Below are 19,323 nucleotides of genomic sequence, written 5' to 3' on the forward strand. Positions count from 1 at the left end.
CAAACTTGTACAGTATTTTGTGTTCAATTTGAAATTGAAGTTAATTATGTATTGTCTTTCAATTATTGTTATTCTGCCTCATTTCTCCCTCCTCAATTGTTTCAGGTGAAATGGAGACAGATGAACAAGATGATGAATCCAGCCAGGATCAGGAACTTCCTTCAGAGAATGAAAACAGCCAGTCAGAAGACTCAGTTGGAGGTGACAATGACTCTGAAAATGGATTATGTACTGAGGATACTTGCAAAGGTCAACCACTCACGGGACACAAAAAGCGATTGTTTACATTCCAGTTCAATAATTTAGGCAATACTGACATAAATTACATCAAAGATGATACCAGGCATATTAGATTTGATGACAGGCAACCTAGGCTTGACGGTAAGTCACAGGGAACAGGTTGGGCAACATTTGATTCTGATGCTTTTTTCTCAGTTCCACAGAATAATGTTTCATTCTCTCTGTATGCTATTTGATAAACTTTTTAAGAGAAAATTCTGTAGAAATAATTTGTTCTTGTAATTAGGTCTTAGAAATGAAGAAATTGTTTGTACTTCAGTTTTTCATCTTAAATTCATGTCAGCCTTGTTTAATTTATTTTGAGTGTTTGCCCAAAGTTGATACAATTTGATGTAAAACAAGAAGTAAAATTAAGATAAAACATCTTTTTAATCTTAGAAAGATCTTTCCTTGCTTTGGATTGGGATCCTGAACTGAAGAAGAGATACTTTGATGATAGTGCAGCAGAGGTAAGCTTTTCATGTTGCTCCCCTTTCCATCACTAATAAAATTTAAATGTGAAAAATACAACTTACTGATTGTGGCATAGAGATAGTAAAACTCTTCAAAAGAAGCAGCTACGGTATCTTTTTTTTTCGTGTTATTGATAGTAAATGTTACCATAAATAAACTTCATTTACACATGTAAGTAATTACCAAATCTGAGGCTTAGAAATTTAGAAATAAGTCTGAAACTGTGAAAACTACTTTTGCTTGAATGGTTTCTGATCAGTTTTTCCATATATAGGAGCTATGTAGTTACTGTTCATAGTAAGACGACATCACTAAAATGAGTTTTGTTTCATTTGTTCTCTTAACTCAAGAAATACTTCTCTTTAGGATTTTGAAAAACATGAGAGTGTGGAATATAAGCCTCCCAAAAAGCCTTTTGTGAAATTAAAAGATTGCATTGAGCTGTTCACAACAAAGGAAAAACTAGGTGCTGAAGACCCATGGTAAGGACAAAACATTAAAATTTTCCTATTCTGTGGTTTGTGTTTCTCAAATTTTTTCAAAAACAAATATTATCACCGATACCTAATTGATTTCTTATGGTCTTTTTGAATCTTTCCATATATTAAATTCCAAGCATAGTTATACTCTAAAATAATATTATATATTAATTCACTGTATAACTAAAAGTTGTCACTGTATATGGAAGGTTATATTTGTATGGGAGATGATTATTCAGAATTAGAAGGAAGGGTGAGATCCAAAAGATATCATAACCTGTGAAATGTGATCCACAGTGAATTAATAAATACTGTGCCAGGTATAATACAACGGGTCAAACAAGTATTCTTTTCTGAGATGGGAAAGGTTGATGCATACTAGAGGTCTTTTTATGCAAATATATAAATTGCTTTGCATAAAATATGAAATAGGGATGTGCTTCAACAACAGACTCAAAGAATGGGGGATGTCTGTAATCAGTAGAACATTTCAAATTCATGTTCCAATCATATGTCATTAACTTTTTGGTAGAGACTGTTGCTGTGATTCATGGTTGTTCCAAATTCTGAATTGGAAGGATGTCGGAATATTTACAATTACAGGATTCTTCCATAAGATCATCCTTCTCCAGGATTGTTCTAACAGTTAAGAGTCCTCCTTAACACCTGAAGCTCAGAATTCAGTTTGAAAACAGGGTCTGCCACTTCTTTTGTGGATACTTAAAAGTTTTGGAGAATTCCAAACTTTTTTAACCAGAGATCCTCCTTTATTTTGGGCAGGGGAGAAGGCTGACTCGAAACTTCTCATTTTTTCTAGGTTGAGTAGATTATACAACACTGGACAAACTATTTGAGATATAGCTCAAGTACCATGAAGTGCTTCCCTTTTTGCAACACGTTTTAAGTAGAGTGTTGGAAATCAAAAATAAAATGAAATACTGGTACTGCTGAAGTAGAGCAGCTGCTTCTAGATACATTTCACAAGAAGTCATTCATCACATTTTTTTCTTGATTTGTCTGGTCTTCCCAGGTCTCATCACCCCTAGACTAGTGATATTTGTATTGCAGATACCCTCAGACAAATGAGAACACAGTTCTTCAGTCACAGCCTTCCCTTACAATTGGTGCAATGCGGTCTTCTGCAGCCCTTCCTAATTAAGGAATTAGGAATCTTTTCATCTTCTTTTCCTAGATCTTTCTTGTTAGATACCAAGAAGTGGAATATGCATAGGCAGCTTTACAGAAGAGTTGTTTTCATGCATGATTCTTACTTACTTTCCTCCCTGAGCCTTAGTTCTTGAAAGATTCAAGTATTCAAGTAGGGAGCAGAAACTTTTATGATAAGTCACAGCCTTTTTAGCACTTGCCTAATTAGAGAATAAATGTAGAGAGCTTTTGCAGGTTCCAGTAGTCATTTTAGTGGTGAGGGGGATGGGGTGGGAGATGGATGGATTTGAAAACTGAAACTTGGAAGAACCACAGTTGCCTGTGAATTATGGACTCGCTTGTACTGAGTTTTCCTGACCTTTTGTCTTAATGTGAGAAAACTGCTTTAAGTAAAGACTACAGAGACTACGATAGGAGAAGAGATTGCTGTAGCGGAGGGTGATACTAACGTGTTTTAAACACTGTCAAGCTTCACTGTAAGCCTTCTTGCACAGCAGTATCTTGTGTTTTAAACTAGAAGTGGTATCAGTGTGTGTAAGCTTTTGCTCATTCAGTTCCTCCCATGTTGCTGGCTTTCTCTATAGCAATGTATTGAACATATATATGGACTGCACTTATTTAATTAGTATGTTTTTCTTTTAGGTATTGTCCAAACTGTAAAGAACATCAACAAGCTACCAAAAAGTTAGACTTGTGGTCACTTCCCCCAGTACTGGTAGTCCATCTGAAGCGCTTTTCCTACAGCAGATACATGAGGGACAAGTTGGACACACTGGTTGACTTTCCAATAAAGTAAGAAACCTAAGTGTTTTGGTGCTAGAAGGGTAACAGCATGACTAGGACATAAGTTTAATCCAACAATTGTGTAGAATGTTTTTGTTCTCAGCTTCCACGCATGGATCCAGTAACTACTGATGATAAAATGCTTGTAAGTGAAAAGTATGAATTTTATAAAAATATAATTAGAGTAGATAAGTATGGAAGAACTCTACCAAGCATTTGGGGTAAGATTACTGGTTCTGGTTCCACTCTTCAGACTGAAAGAGATGCACTGTCAGTATGGTGTGGTATATGCATGTTTTATGGAAAATGTAAAGTAAAGGGCTCAAAACGCGAAATGGATTAATATATATAGAGAGAGAACTAGTATTTTAATTTATTTTTATTTGTGCTTTTTAACAGTGACTTGGACATGTCAGAGTTCCTTATTAATCCAAATGCAGGGCCTTGCCGCTACAACTTGATTGCTGTCTCCAACCACTATGGAGGAATGGGAGGAGGGCATTGTAAGTTATTTCAAGTATAATCATTTTACATATCAACTTTTTATGTTTATTTAAGTATCGATCATTTTCAGTGAAAGCCATTTTTTAATGATTGAGGGGTAGTTTTTTTTCATTACCTTGAAATGTTTTCACGGGTGTTCTAATAAAAAAAACTATATGAAATGAGCTTTCAAGGATAATTGTAGTCCTTTTACGCTTCTAGTTATGGATATTGTGAAAAGAGAAAGGTTAGGAGATCTGTAAGAGCTACTGTAGTCTGACAATTTATTTTGTCTTACTCGTCTGTATTTTTGTACATTGTACATCTCATTGAAAGGAGAGAGAAAAATGAAAAAGTGACCGCGGGTTTTTATTTCACCTCTCCTTTCTCTATATACATTCTCCTTAGAAAGGGAATGTTATTGGTTAAGTGTTGTTTAAAGGAATGTAAGAAGTGTGAAAGTGTAAACTTTCTAATAGTGATAACAGATTTTTAGTAGTTAGAAGTCAAGTGTTTGACAATTACAAACTGTAGCAACTGATTGCAGTAGATCTAAGAAGATACAAAGTCCTTAAACGTTGCACTTTTGTTGTTCTAGATACTGCTTTCGCAAAAAATAAAGATGACGGAAAATGGTACTACTTTGATGACAGTAGTGTGTCAACTGCATGTGAGGACCAAATAGTGGCAAGTACTTTTTGCTTTTCTAAAACTGACACTGTTGATGATACTAACTTGAGGGAAGAAAAGCAAAGTGTTAGTCATGAACCTTGCAGTACATTTGTAGGGAGTAGATTGTCTCACAGTATCACAGTATCACAGATTTCTAGGTTGGAAGAGACCTCAAGATCATCGAGTCCAACCTGCGACCTAACACTAAGTACTCCACTAAACCATATCGCTAAGCTCTACATCTAAACGTCTTTTAAAGACCTCCAGGGATGGTGACTCCACCACCTCCCTGGGCAGCCCGTTCCAATGCTTAATAACCCTTTCGGTAAAGAAGTACTTCCTAACATCCAACCTAAAACTCCCCTGTCGCAACTTTCGCCCATTCCCCCTCGTCCTGTCACCAGGCACGTAGGAGAACAGACCAACCCCCACCTCGCTACAGCCTCCTTTAATGTAACTGTAGAGAGCGATAAGGTCGCCCCTGAGCCTCCTCTTCTCCAGGCTGAACAAGCCCAGCTCCCTCAGCCGCTCCTCGTAAGACTTGTTCTCCAGACTCCTCACCAGCTTGGTCGCCCTTCTCTGGACTCACTCGAGCACATCCATGTCCTTCCTGTAGCGAGGGGCCCAAAACTGAACACAGTACTCGAGGTGCGGCCTCACCAGAGCCGAGTACAGGGGCACAATCACTTCCCTAGACCTGCTGGCCACACTGCTTCTTATGCAGGCCAGGATGCTGTTGGCCTTCTTGGCCACCTGGGCACACTGCTGGCTCATATTCAGCCGACTATCAACCAGTACTCCCAGGTCCTTCTCGGCCAGGCAGCTTTCCAACCACTCATCTCCCAGCCTGTAGCTCTGCTTGGGGTTGTTACGCCCCAGGTGCAGGACCCGGCACTTGGCCTTGTTGAACTTCATACAGTTGACCTCAGCCCATCGCTCCAGCCTATCCAGATCAACATGCAAAATAATCTATTAACATGCAAAAATAATCTATTATGAAAGCTTTGTTTATCTATATAATTTTAGCTTATGGGCCTAGAAGGAAAAAAGAAAAAAAGACTGATTTTAAATGTTTTGTCTGGAGTCTCATCAGCATATTATACTCTTCTCTTTTACAGTCCAAAGCAGCATATGTGCTCTTCTACCAGAGACAGGACACAATCAGTGGAACTGGCTTTTTTCCTCTTGACCGGGAAACTAAACAAGGTGCTTCAGCTGCCACAGGCATCCCATTAGAAAGTGATGAAGACAGCAATGAAAACGATAATGATATAGAAAATGAAAATTGTATGCACACTAATTAATGGAAGAACTAGAAGCCATAAAAGAGACTTTCTTACTGGGGATACCTATTGAAAGAGTGAAATTGCCCAACAAATTAAAAATAAAAATCTGAGATGGGGAATTTCAGATAACAGAATGTAAATCTTTATTACATTTTAACATGTGCAGTACTTGAAGTGAAACAATAAAACCTTTAACAGAAATTGTCTCTAATGCATTTAGTCTTGTATTCACAAGCTATATATAGGAAATCACAAATAAACCCCTTTTAAGTTTTCTGCTGCTGTTCTGATGGATTATGTTTTCTTTTGTTTTGGATGTGAGTTAATAACTAAAATGTTAAATCTGTGGACTTCTGACATTTATTTTCTTAGTACTGCAAGAATACTACTGCCAAGTCTAGCTCCTAGATGAATACATTCATGTACCTTAGGCTGTCACACAGACTACAAGTAAAAATGTCATAAATATATAAGCAGTAGTTTTCTTGAAACATCAAATTTTTGTTTCTCCCTAAAAATTAATATTTTTTTTTAAATTCGATCATGATAGAAGAAATAGCTTGAAAAGGTGTTTTAACCTTTTGTGATATAGTTGAGCATCCAGAATATTACGTTCACCTTACTGCTGCTGTGGAACAGGTTCTGGATGTCATGCTGCATTAACAAAAAGATTTTCAATTAAATGTAAGTATCCTTTGTTGCTTGTTGGAATCTACGCTGCAGACATAATTCCTGTTATCTTGCTTATAAGACATGCATAATTTTAATCTGATGTCAGTCCAAAATTTAAAATTGTGCTGTAAGTTCTCTCCCCAGTTTTCATAGTCTGACAGCTTGCAAACTACTCTGTAATAGGGTCAGATTTAATAGTATTCTGTATCAATAGTAATGACTGTGCATCGGGCTTAGATGAGATTTTTTTCAATATAACCTGCCTTTAAATTGTTAATGAACAAATTGGTTTTAAAGGTAGGCCTGTTAATTTTCTTTGTGTGTTCCTGATGGAATTCACCATAGCCTTACTGCATATCTGAAAAGGTAACTCATTATAATAAGAGAATTGGCATTTGCATGTTCAAGTCAGAACCTGTACAGTATATAAGGCATAAAAACTTCAAATTGGATTTTAGTTGACTATGTTCAGGGGTCCAGGATGCCAAAATAAGTGTGACAGTTTGAAACATTTTTTTTTAATTTGCTGCTTTCCCTTTGATCTAGTTGGAAGAATGTATTGTTGATTTGTATACAATACTGCCTTTGAGAGGAACCCTTAACTGCAGGGGCACACTTCACATATCTACTACCTGGAGAATCGCTTTGTGTCCCACTGTTTAAACAGATAATGAAAAAAAAAAAGCAAAAAGTATGATGTTCTTCACTTGAACTAATCAAATACAATAGGTTATAAATTGTGTATTGTAAATAAAAGTTCACTCTGTGAGTGCACATTTTGGTAAATTATTTATTTATGTTAGCATTAAAAAGTTTAAAAAATTGCATTTGACCAGGATATAAATGAGGTATGTTGGACATGGCTTTGCTTTATACCTTGATATTAAAACTGGTGTTTCATCCTGGTATTTTAAAGCTGCTTTGAGTTTTTTTTTTTTTTAATGTAAACTAACCTCCTGCATGACAGAGGTTAAAATTTTGTCTGCACTTGAGTTCACTTGGGTTTACATTTGAAATGCGCATGTTTATTTATACAGATTTCAATAAAGCTATTCAAGGCCTTATTTAGTCTTTCAGTTTCTTACAAAAACTTTCACCACAGTATTTGTGTAGTGGGTAGTCTTTGTCTAATCAGAAGATTTCTGTTATCATCAGTTACAAAATGGCTATTTAATTACCAACACAGAATAAGATTAATAGCATTTCCATAAGATAGTATGTGTAAAACATTCTGTTCTGTCATTGTCTGGTTCTAAAAAGCATTTATAAGGAAAAAAAATGATGTGATAAATAAAATTTAAAAATACTGTAATAATTATCAAGTGGGGAAGATATTAACCCTGAATTAGTTTGTGGAATGAGGCAATAATATTTAAGATTGGACAAACTGACATGGTGGGGAAAAAATGGTCTAAGTTTTTTGCTTAAAACCTCATATTTAGGTGTAGAATATAGCAGCCCAGTACAAAATTAAGTACAAAATGAAAACAGCTCATCAGGTGAACTTGCTAATGTTAATAAGAACACTTGAGAGAGGATGATGTGTGGAGTAGAGAAAGCAGTGCTGGAGAAGTAACCACCTCTTTGAATACCACACACAAATTTACTTTCCTACAGAAGGCCCCGTTCATTCATACTCCCATTGGTTTTCCTATGTCACGTTAGCCTCTCCCTTCCTTAGAAGAGTTCGTATTTTACTTCTGTTGGTATTGTAACTTGAAAGAAATTTTCCTAGAAGCTCCATTGCTAGATGTATGTGCCAAATAAATACTACCAGACTGCCTGAGCACCAGGTGTAAAACATGTTCACACATCAAAGATTCATGGAAGGGTTTAGGTTGGAAGGGATCTCAGACCATCTAATCCAACCCATGGGACACCTCCCACCAGACCAGGTTGCTCAAAGCCCCATTCAGCCTGGCCTTAAATACTCCCAAGGATGGGGCATCCACAGCTTCTCTGGGCAACCTGTGCCAGTGCCTCACCATGCTCATCGTGAAAAATGTCTTCCTTATATCCCATCTATATCTACCTTCTTTCAGTTTAAAGCCATTGCCACATACCCTGTCACTATAGACCCTGATAAAAAGTCTTTCTTATATATATTGAAGGACTGCAATGAAGTCTCCTTGGATCCTTCTCTTCTCCAGACTGAGCAACTCCAACTCCCTCAGCCTGTCCCCATAGGAGAGGTGCTCCAGCCCTCTGAGCATCCTCATGGCCTTCCTCTCGACTAGTTCTAACAGGTCCATGTCCTTCTGGTGCTGGAGGCCCCAGAGCTGAACGCAGCACTCCAGGTGGGGTCTCACAAGAGCAGAGCAGAGGGGGACAATCCTCTCCCTCGCCCTGCTGGCCACACTGCTTTTGAAGCAGCCCAGGACACAATTGGCTGTCTGGGCTGTAAGTGCCCGCTGATGACTTATGCTCAGTTTTTCATTCACCAGTATCCTCAAGTCCTCTGCAGGGCTGCTCCCGATCCACTAATCACCTGGCCTGTATTGACATTGAGGATTGTCCCAACTCAAGTCTGCAGGAAATGTTCCCTGAAGAGAATAATCAGAACCCCGGTTTTAGATGGGGGCGTCATGAAATCAGAGTTACTTTGTCCAGTAATTCAGATTTCTTATAGATATAGATGAAACTTAACCACTTTCACCAGAATTCATTTAGACTGTTGACAAAGGAGGAAAAAATCAACACTGGGAATGTCTTTCATGGATCTGCCACTGATATCAAAGGGCTGCAAAGCCCTTTCAAAAAGATGATACCAAAACAGTAAAATACCTGTTTTAACGTGTTTTTGATAGAGGTGCTGATTGTTACAACACAATGTAAGTCTTCTCTGCTTCTACCTGCCCAGTATTCTATCTATATATACACCAAGTGATAAAGTACATACCATCTCTAAATGCTTTATCATACCTATTTGATGATCCTGCCTTCTCTCCCAACTTAATTTCAGGATACCCTGCTAACTTTTGGTGTAACATAACCATGTTAGTCTCAAAGCAATTTTTAACTATTTATATTTAATTTTCATGATTGCTCTTTGTGCTTCAGATCTCAAAGAGGGCTTATGTGGCTAAGGACACCTAGTTCCCCCCCGATGTATTGGTTGGTCTTATATCAGTTCTATAATGTTTCTGCAGCTTCTTTGGAGGCTGCCAGAATGTTAAGATACGGAAACTCAATTTGAGTTTGAAAATTAGAATTTTGATTCAAATTTACTTAGTTAGTTGGTTTGCCTGAGAGGAGAGGACTGTGACTGAATTACTTCATGTGAACAGTATCTACGCATACTACTTAGTCCTCAATAACAAGGTTAAGAAGATCCTATATAGGTAGCTCATACTCCATTTTTTCCTCATTCTTGCAAACAAAAATATCGGTGACATTAATATTTGTATTTTCTGTGAGATTCCTCCTCTTTTTAAGAGCCCAACCTGACATCAGCAACTACAATAAAGAGCCTTGGTCCCTTAAAATAGGTGCCTACTCTTGGTTCTTATTGCATGGTTTAAGATTTTCTTCTCTTGAGTCGTAGGTTTGAGTGGTTGTCATTGAAGAGATCTGGAGCTTGTTGCTGCATTTTGCATGTGGCTGCATATTTCCCTGACTATCTAGTTAGCTGTTAGACATCTGGTTAGGAAACTAATCTTTTTCATACTGCCTTCCACCTGAGGCAGGTGGTGAGAAGTCATTGCAGCAGCCCAAGCACAATACCATTGTAACCCAGCTCTTCTTTCCAGATCATAGTTGCTTTAAGTTTGCGTGACCTGGGAGAAAGAAACTCTTTTTTCTCCCGCTCTTTTTTTATTTCTTGATGCTCCCTAAATGATTTGTATTGTCTGGAAAAGAGAACAGGATGCACAGAGACACATGTACATACATGTTTAACATGCTGGGTGAAAAATTTCCAGGAAGCTTTCTTGAGCTAATGCAATTTTCCTATAGCAATGGCAACTATGAAGATTCATTATTGTGAATCTTGTTCTTCATTAAGTGCTTGAGGGTCTTCTTTGGAAGTGAAAGACAGGCTCACTTTTTTCTTTTAGAGCCTGTTCCCAGCAGACCTTCTCAAAATGCCACTTTCATAATCTGGGAGAGGAGGCAGAAATTTCATGAGGATTCTGTATTTTAGGACATTTTATAAGATGCCCAGGCTAACTTTTGGAAGTTCTTGGAAAATGTCAATTAGAAAAAAAAATAAATAGATATTTTAGTTTCTAAGAGACGTTCTGTTATTTTTAACTTGACTTCTAACACACTGAGTTTGTAAGCTTCCTAACCAGACATAAAAATCAATGACTTTTCTATGTGAATGTCTCAAAGGTTTCCGGGAATTTAGCCAAATTGTTAGTTTGGTAAAATTATTATGTATTCACACATAATTCATTCAGTGTGGACATGCTTAAAATTAAAACTACAGAAAGATCATTATCTTTTACAATGTCTATCAAAAGCTGTTGGCACTCACCTAGTCTTATAAATAGACAAGAAAGTGCTTCCTGCCATTTCTTTTTACAAATCATTTCTGACAAAAAACCTGCAGTATGCTTTCTTTTATTTCAGTTACAGTGACAGCAAGCTTTTCGATGGCTGTAAGAATCAGCACGAAACCAAAAAAAAAAAAAAAGGCAACATATAGTAAACCTTGTTAATGTGAGAGTCACAGAAACAAAATAGAGTAGGAGGCAGGAGACAGCTTGCAATTCCCAGTTGCACTACGGGTCTTTCGACAGTGACTTATTATTTAAAGCTTGGCCAAGGGCAAGGAGAGGTGAGGAGCCGTTGCCCGTGACCTCTTTAGTTGGCCTCACCCAGCACTCTGGGTGCTCCGGTGCCAACCAGTCCCTTGATCTTTTTTGTCATCCATTAAAATTGAAGTCCTGCCTGTCTTCCTGGCACACTGAAGTAACATTTGTGACTTACAGTTGAGATGACAGGCAAGAAAACTTGTCAGATATTACCCTGCCAGATGATACAGGAACATCTTCTGCATCTACAGCTAGCTGCTAATGGGAAGGCTCTACCACTTATAGCCTTGCCACCAAATTCACCCTCTGTTATGAAGAGCAATGTATTTTTTAAGTGAAATCATCAGGGGGAAGTCAGTATGACAGGCAAAGAAATTAATTGGCAGATCTACCAACTTTCCTCGAAAATTATGCCTTAATCTGTGATATCAGGCTCTAATTTCAGAGTATGTTTTCATGTTGTTTTTAAGTGCTAGTTACTTTGACAAAGAAAATCACTACAAATGTAGTAAGACACAATTAATATGAAAGCTATATTTGACAGAATAAGCATATTCTTAATGTGCAGGCAAAGTGCTTTTTTTCCTTCAGATTTTTTGTTCTTTTCCTTGGTTGGGTAAACAAATTGTGAAAACAGTTCCGTTTCCTTATTTCCAGTGTTGAAGGGGCACCACATGCTCCTAATACATCCGGAGGGAGCAATCTCACAGGAAAAGAATGAAATCTTGGAATAGCATGGAAACCCCGGAAGAGCCCAAATGTTACAAATCTGTAGCCAGGTATCCCATTAGGTAGGGAATGAACTGGGTAACTGTATGCCAGGCAGCATTAACAGTCCTCCTGGGCCACATAATGGAAAAGCTGACATAGGACTCAAATGATAAAGGATTCACGTCAGTCAATGTAACTTAATGGAAAACTTTTCATTATTTCTTATTTTTATTTTTTCATTTAGATATTACGGTGTTCTTAAGTGCAAAATAGCATTGATAAATATTATAATACAGGTGCACCAGGAATAAGTTAATTATCACATCAAGTTTCAAGTTGCGTATCATGTGGTATCACCCAATACATTTCGAAAGAGTAAGAACTAAGCAACAGTCTGCAAATAGTTTTCCTTAGGAAATCATTGTGGAGTAGGGGCATTACTGGGGACATTGGTGGCACTTGTTCTTAAATTAATGTTCTCATTCAGTGTATGAAATACTCAGATCATAGCTATAGAAAGTGGGTAATAAACTATATATATTTGTTACTACCCCAGAAAGTAGCAAATACCTGAAATTTCGTGCAGCCCTAGGGGCCAAGTGATTCCACGTGTGAAAGAGTGGCATAAGAACTTCTCCTTGGATGCGTAAGCAGATATAAGAGGGTGGTTCAGCCTTCCTAAGTCTGTGGTAAGGATCCTGGGAAAATATACCATGTGAGTTACGACCTTTTAAATGGTACGATGTAACCTGGGAGACATTATACCAAAAAAAAAAAAAAAAAAAGATACAACCCCAGAGTAAATGTGTGTGTGTGTGTGTGTGTTAAACCTGGGCTGGACACCTCTTCTAGACCAAGTAGAGAGGCAGTTGGGGTGGCACCAGCCCTTCCTCTGCCAGAATGGAGACCTCCATCTGCCTTATCTGCCCTAGTTTTAAAATCCCTGCACCTGCAAACACCACATTCTTGTCAGAGGAATGTTCTTGCCTGTTCACACCAAGTGACATCTCTTACAAGATCTATGAGGTGCTCTGAACGGAGGACCGAACCTGCAGGCATTTCCTCTGAGCTCAATGCAGTTTGAGTCAAGGCCTTCACTCGCTGGCATTGTAGGTATTTGGTACTTGGGGAATAAAACCCATACTCGTACTTCAGAATACAAAATGATTTTTTTTTCCATGCACTATTGCTATTAATATAAATCATACTCATCAAGCTCCACCAAATCCTGTCTGCATGACCAATGACAGCTTTGTTTTTTTTGTTGTTTTCCAAAGATAACACTTGGCCAGGTTACTTCCCAAACTGGCACATGTACCTTCCTTTTTGTTCTTTCATTGTAATGCTGGATGAGCATTACTGCTTTTTTAATGAAATTTCCATTAATGAACAATGACAGATGCAGACATGCCCATGGTGAAAAATACATGGTTCCTCAAAAATAAAAATTAAAAACTACAAATCATGTAATCAAAATAAAGTCTGCTGCTGGGTCTGAGGGCAAGAAACCATTCTCTAAAACACAATGAAAAGCATGGGGAAAGAATTCAAATGAGTTTTGCTTGTTTTCAACATCTGTTGATGCTATAAAACACAAACTGCTCTGGGGGTGTTGTGGAAATGTGTCTCAGCTGAGGAGAAAATGCTCAGACAGAAGGGACAGCAATTAGTAACTCTGCACCAGCTATACCTATTAAGAGCTACTACAAACAGCATGTCTTCTGCCGACTCAGATAGATGTTTCTCGGTGGTATTGAAGGAAGACGTGGTTTATGAGTGCTCACATAGTACCTGTTTCCTTCTGCAACTTGCTGAAGAGAGGAACGGGCACTTGGATCCCGTTGTAGTTCTGCTCCCCCATCCAAGGTGAAGCGGCAGCTTCCACAAGCTCGGTGTGCTCAGCCACAAGTGAGCAGGTCAATAAAAGCTACCCAGCACTGCTGCGCCGTGGTTGCATTGCAAAACCAAATAAAGCACATCATCTCTCGTGCTGACTGATTCTGCGTGACCTAATAGCTGCTCGGTGAACTAAATGCAGTGTCTGAATGACCTATTTATTTGGTGAGACTGATGGCCTGTGTAATTTTGCCATGAGTGACAAGGATCATAAGCAGTAAGCTGAGACGGCGCCTCGTTCACTCTTCAGATGTCCAGTTCTCAAACACGAATAAGGATGAACATGTCTCTGTCTGTTTATCTGCTCGAAAGTGTTGAAATCCCCTTATGACGGGCTGTGACATGCGTCTCATAGCAGGCACCCAGCTCTGCTGCCTCCACAAGCGCTCCCCTGGGGTGTCCCCACGCTGCAGCACCCCAGGGTTTGCTCCAGATGTTCCTGCGCCAGGCGCCACCACCCTGCCCGTTGGAATCAAAGAAACTATTGACAGCAAGGTTTTCCAATACACCCCTGACTATAGCAGGGGGGTTATAGCAGTTTAAGCAGCTGTGGCATATTTATAAATGCTGAAAGGATTTGGAAGCGGGAGAAACTTGGAGTGTGGGCAAAAATAATTTTATTTGCAGTTCTTGTTAGACTTCTGTTCAACTTTGTTAAGTCTATTAGCACGTGCAAGTTTTTCACCCTCAGACACTCACAAAGCAGCAGCTCAAAAACAAATAATCTCATGCACAAGCATTTGTAGAACAGAAACACAGATTCAGACATTTTTCAGGACTGTGCTGGGACTGTCAACAGCAGCACTTTAATTTTCACATATTTCTCTTTAAAAAATTTCTTTGCCATCATTAAGTTTATGGCTACAGACACTATGTAAATGTTTTTATTTTTTACTGTAAATCATTTATATACTAAATATGTTTTCTTTTCAAGTTCTCAATTTAAAACAAAATGCACTTTTTTGTTGTTTTTGTTTTTGTTTTAAGACCAATCCAGTACGCTTCTGGGCAATAAAGTCAATGGAAATGTTTTGATGAAATGTAATAAAAAAAATTGAATTTCTGATGCTCACAATAAACAATAACCAAGATCAACTGATGGGATGGAGGCAATAGAAGTTTCTTCATAAAACATTTATTTTGAATTGTTCAAATAACTTGTTTTTACAGAATTTGAGGAAATTAGCCATACATGTTGATTTTTGGTATAGGAAATTATGACTTAGAAGTTGTCTTCAGGAAATGTAACCTTATATATTTCGGTAATAATTTTAAATAAGATGGTGAAGATTAAGAGATAAATCAAAGATGTTTGTAGAATTACACACTGTGGGAAGCATCCTCTCTCTACAATCTTTGGATTTCTGTTTGGTTAACATCATGCTCAGTCTGAGATTGTCATTTAGAGACCTCATTTTTATGATGCAAATTACTTCCTTAATATCAAGTGTGATGGATTATAATATCACAGTTTTCCCTGTAGCATTTGACAATATTATTAGAATTTGACTGACATGTAATTCTTTCTCTGAAATAAAAAGCCCATATAGACATACCAACTTAATTTATTTAACTCATAAAATCTTCCAAAAACGTTCTATGAACAAATGTGCTGTTAAAAAGAAAAGTAAACAAATGAGACCTAAAAATTTAAATTTACATACTCCATTCCTGAACAAACATATCAAGTAATCCAATGAGATTGTACATTAGTAGGAAGGGAAAAAAAAAAAAAAAAAAAAAGCTCATGGCAAAGAGGAAGAAATGGTGCAGAACTGTGAATGTATATAAAAGCCATGAATCACAGCTAAGACATGGGCAGGATTAAGCAAAAGACTACCACATGAATAGAAAAAATGAATGTAATGAGAAAGTAGCTGTGGAATATTTATAAGGATGGGCCTGGGGTTTCAAATACATTCTAAAAAAAAAAAAAAAAAAACAAAAAGCAGCATCCTATGAATAAAATATAAAAAAAAAAAAAACCCACAAGTCACTAACAGGCAAACAAATACCAACATCTTTGACAGCTATGAGTTGCCTTGTAGAGAAAGAAAACAAAAGTAACTTGGTTCCTAGCAATGGATTTAACTTCTTAGTGAAAGATACAGAAAACTACTAGAAAAGAAAAAATCTACAAGTGATTCTTGTACATTATGAGGTTATTTTTTTAAATAAGACAGTAACAGAAGAGCCATACTATGTGGCAAGTCCTAACCTAGTCTTAACCTAGAAAACTGCAGTTTGTGTGTCCGAGTATTGGATAATTTTGAAAAACAGGTTTACAAAGGAAGGCTCCAAATGTCTTGAAGGGAAAAAACAAAGTGTCAAGTGCTTTGAAACACTGCTGTAACTCTGTCAGTAAGGCTGGTCCTGGCTTTCTATGGTCTTGCCTCCAGCAAGACAAGACATTCAAGCCCACCTGCGTATCCTGCATGCCAAGTGTGGCTGGGCTGATCAGGAGCACAGCCATTTCATGAAGACTTTGTCTAGTCCTGGTTCATGCTGTTATTTTATAACTAAATTGTTGTTGATCAGATCTTAGATCACGGTGAGGTTTTGTTAGGTAAGACAGGAGCAGAGGTGTAAGACCCCTGAAAATAGATGGCCGTAGGAATCTACTGATGACCATGCTGCCAAAGGGGAAATAAGGTCTCAGACTGGCTGCACAAGTTTCAGATGAGCTCCCCACACAACCCACTAAATGGTCCCTTCAGTAGCTCTGGGACTTGGCTTTCTGCTTGGAGCAGGGAGGGTTCAGACCAGGTATTCCCTATGCTCAAGGTAGCAGCCAGCCAAAACCCACCCACACGCTGGCAGGAGGAGGCAGACAAGGTCATCCACAGTGCTCTGTGAACCAATGTCAAAAAAAATAAAAGGCTCCCATTTGGGAAATACCCCTCGCAACTTCTGGAAATGCTCTCAAAATGCCAGTAATTGTTATGAACTTGCTGCACGTAGGCATACTTGGCTACGGACCCACCTGCTTGCACCCAGGCCAGGATACAGATACCTGCTGCGGTACAGCCCTGCTTCATTTGGAATACATGTCCCAGATATGTGTGAAAGTGATCTGCGTAGCCAGCGTACTACAAAGGAAAGCATTTGGCTCTTCAAGATTGGATTTCTTTGGATGTCTTCCAAACACCCTGAGAAGTGTGTTCATTCTGTTTATCTGTTTTGGCTCAACCTGAGTAACAAAATTTCTTTCAGATGCTGCTTATAACCACAACCACACAGGCAGCTATGCAAATATTTGTATAAAGGGCAAAGTTCTTTGAATGAAACGTGTAGAAAGGACTGTTTTAAGAGAGGTCTATACTCTGTACCAAACAACGCCTCTGTACCGAACAGCTGTTCATCAAGATCTCTTCCATGAGAAATCTCTAATGCTGCTTTATAGAAAGAACCACCTGTAAAATAACTGAGTGCTCACACTGTAGTTGGGAGGAACTGCGCTAGAGGTGCTCAAAAGTACACAGTCATGCTGAGTCCTGGTGGTCGTGCCCGCAGCACAGCCGTGGCAGTGTCAGAAGAAAAGAATACCTACATAGTGTGCTGGCCTCTGGGCTACTTAGCTGAGTTTGTCTATTTTTATAGATAATATCTGTATTTGTAGACATTGCTGCAACGTTGGCTACATAGATGGAGGCCACCCCTAATGCAAAGGACCTAATACTCCATTCAGTAGATGGAAACCCTCCTGCAGTAATAGTATCACTCTGAAGCCCCGGGGCTGCAATATGGAACAATTTTCTTTAAGGATTCATGAAAGCCTGGGGAAAGCACACAGTGGCTTTTTTCCCTCTGCTGCAGCAGCCAAAAAGAATTATTTTTACACAGGGGAACACCCTTCTACTCTCTGCTGTTGCTTTGTGATTAGTAGATTGCCTGTAGGCTACAAGGCGTCTGGAAATGTTTCTATATTTCTCATACATGCTGAAACAGAAATAAAAAGGAAATGATTAAAAAGATGCAGGGAGACTCTTGGCAAATAGATGCGAGAGCAGCAAAACAAACAGACTGCAGCACAATGTGTATTTCTGACATTGCTGACAGGCAATTTCATGTTACACACTCTGCAGTCAGAATGAGATGCTCAGGAAAAGACTTCTCCAGAGAGTGCAGCTGAACCCTCTGCCCAGTGCAGGAGGGCTGAATCAAATCACACGGCAAGAATCAGGATTATTTTTGCTTCAACAGATCTATGCCTTCATATCTAAACTGAAATTCCTGACAACAGACATGAGGTTGCAGTAAATTCTCATCAGAAGTGCAATATTGCTGAAGTTTCTTCATCCTCTACCCCTCACCTCATGCTGTGCTAATTGTTCAGCTGGTAGCAGGGATGTTCAGCGTGAGAGTTTTCAGTGTAATGAACTGTCAAGTAAAGTCTCCATCGCAGTTTCTGTATTTCTACATTCCACATTTGGCAGGAAGAAAACACATGAATACACCGTGCTATATACCATGCTGACTCTTGCTTATTGTCTTCCAGAGAAAACTCACAGGTGCTACCTGAACGGATAAATCAGTTATCTAATTAATAATATTATTTTGGAATGTACAGATTCGTTTTAATGCACAAAGGTGTTTTTTTGTTTATTTTTTATTTTTATTTTTTTTCACAGACCAGCCACATACCTCCTGTGTGAGCAGGAAAACATATTTAATCTATTCTGACTTATCCTCAGTTGCAAATACCAAGGGGACGGGAGCTGCTGAAAAGTTCTGGTGAATATCGTGCATCTGTTTGTCTGCTGTTACCCTGCTAGCTCTAAGACAGCAATAAATTAATTCCAGCAATGGACAGCAGTTCTTTCTCAGAAAAGATGTTAACAGGTTCACCTGATTCAATTACCAGTACTCAAAAGGGCAATGCAAACAAACAAACAAGCAAACAAAACCACATTGATCAGAGAATCAGTTTGGACAAGATTTAAGCAAGAAAAGTGGGAAAAGAGCTTTGCTGGCTGGTTACACAGGAGTCAGGAAAGCATCTAAGCCTCTGGCTGAGATTTGTATGTAGCGACTGAAGCAACTGTGCTGTAACTTCGTAGGGAATCATTGCTGAGTGCCTAATGCATGTCATAGGTGTAACATTCTGGGCATTCCCACTTCACATTTTTGTTGGTGTCTGTAAAGACAATATAATATAATTACTGAGAGTTTGCAAATGACAAAGAGAATGAGTCACCGGCAGACAACTGGGATTGCTCTTGCAGTTGACTAAAGAAAATAAAATGTATGTTAACAGGCAAATATATAAACAAAATTTGTACTAGCTTGTAAACACACGCTCATATTTGTGCAAAAAGGAACAGCCTAAACTCACAGGAAGGGGAATTCATGCTGGAAAATAAAATATTCTTCAATGTACTGGATGATCTATCTTCCCAATACAGCCACATCCTAAAGGAACAAGTCTGTTATTCCATTAAAAAACAAACAAACCAACCACAGCTACCGGAGGGCAGGTTATTTCATCTGCTTTTAACCCATTTATGGCCACAACAGAAATAGTCTCTTGCCCAGCTTCTAGTGTTCATAATTTAATGAGTTTATGAAGTGTTCCCATAGTATTGCACATCTTCAGGGCTTCTTTCTGCTTACACAGACCAATAAAATGCATATTTTTTTAGAAAGGCCAACAAGAAGTATTTT

The 19,323-nt window shown here is 38.4% G+C and overlaps 1 protein-coding gene across 3 annotated transcripts in view; it reads left to right on the plus strand.

Annotated features, from left to right (window-relative positions):
* Nucleotides 1–7,359, plus strand: part of USP15 (ubiquitin specific peptidase 15) — a 75,189-nt gene extending 67,830 nt beyond the window's left edge. For 2 of the 3 annotated variants that reach the window (XM_080576946.1, XM_080576947.1), the window contains 7 exons: nucleotides 106–381; nucleotides 679–749; nucleotides 1,120–1,235; nucleotides 3,042–3,191; nucleotides 3,582–3,685; nucleotides 4,264–4,352; nucleotides 5,456–7,359. In XM_080576946.1, the coding sequence (XP_080433072.1) occupies nucleotides 106–381; nucleotides 679–749; nucleotides 1,120–1,235; nucleotides 3,042–3,191; nucleotides 3,582–3,685; nucleotides 4,264–4,352; nucleotides 5,456–5,641 (992 nt within the window). In that variant the 3' untranslated portion in view covers nucleotides 5,642–7,359. Of the gene's footprint in view, nucleotides 1–105; nucleotides 382–678; nucleotides 750–1,103; nucleotides 1,236–3,041; nucleotides 3,192–3,581; nucleotides 3,686–4,263; nucleotides 4,353–5,455 lie in introns of those variants that run through there. The other variant, XR_013945210.1, reaches the window with a different exon arrangement.
* The last annotated feature ends 11,964 nt before the right edge of the window (nucleotides 7,360–19,323 follow it).

Source organism: Anser brachyrhynchus (assembly GCF_964034855.1).
Source record: "Anser brachyrhynchus genome assembly, chromosome: 1".
NCBI lineage: Eukaryota > Metazoa > Chordata > Aves > Anseriformes > Anatidae > Anser > Anser brachyrhynchus.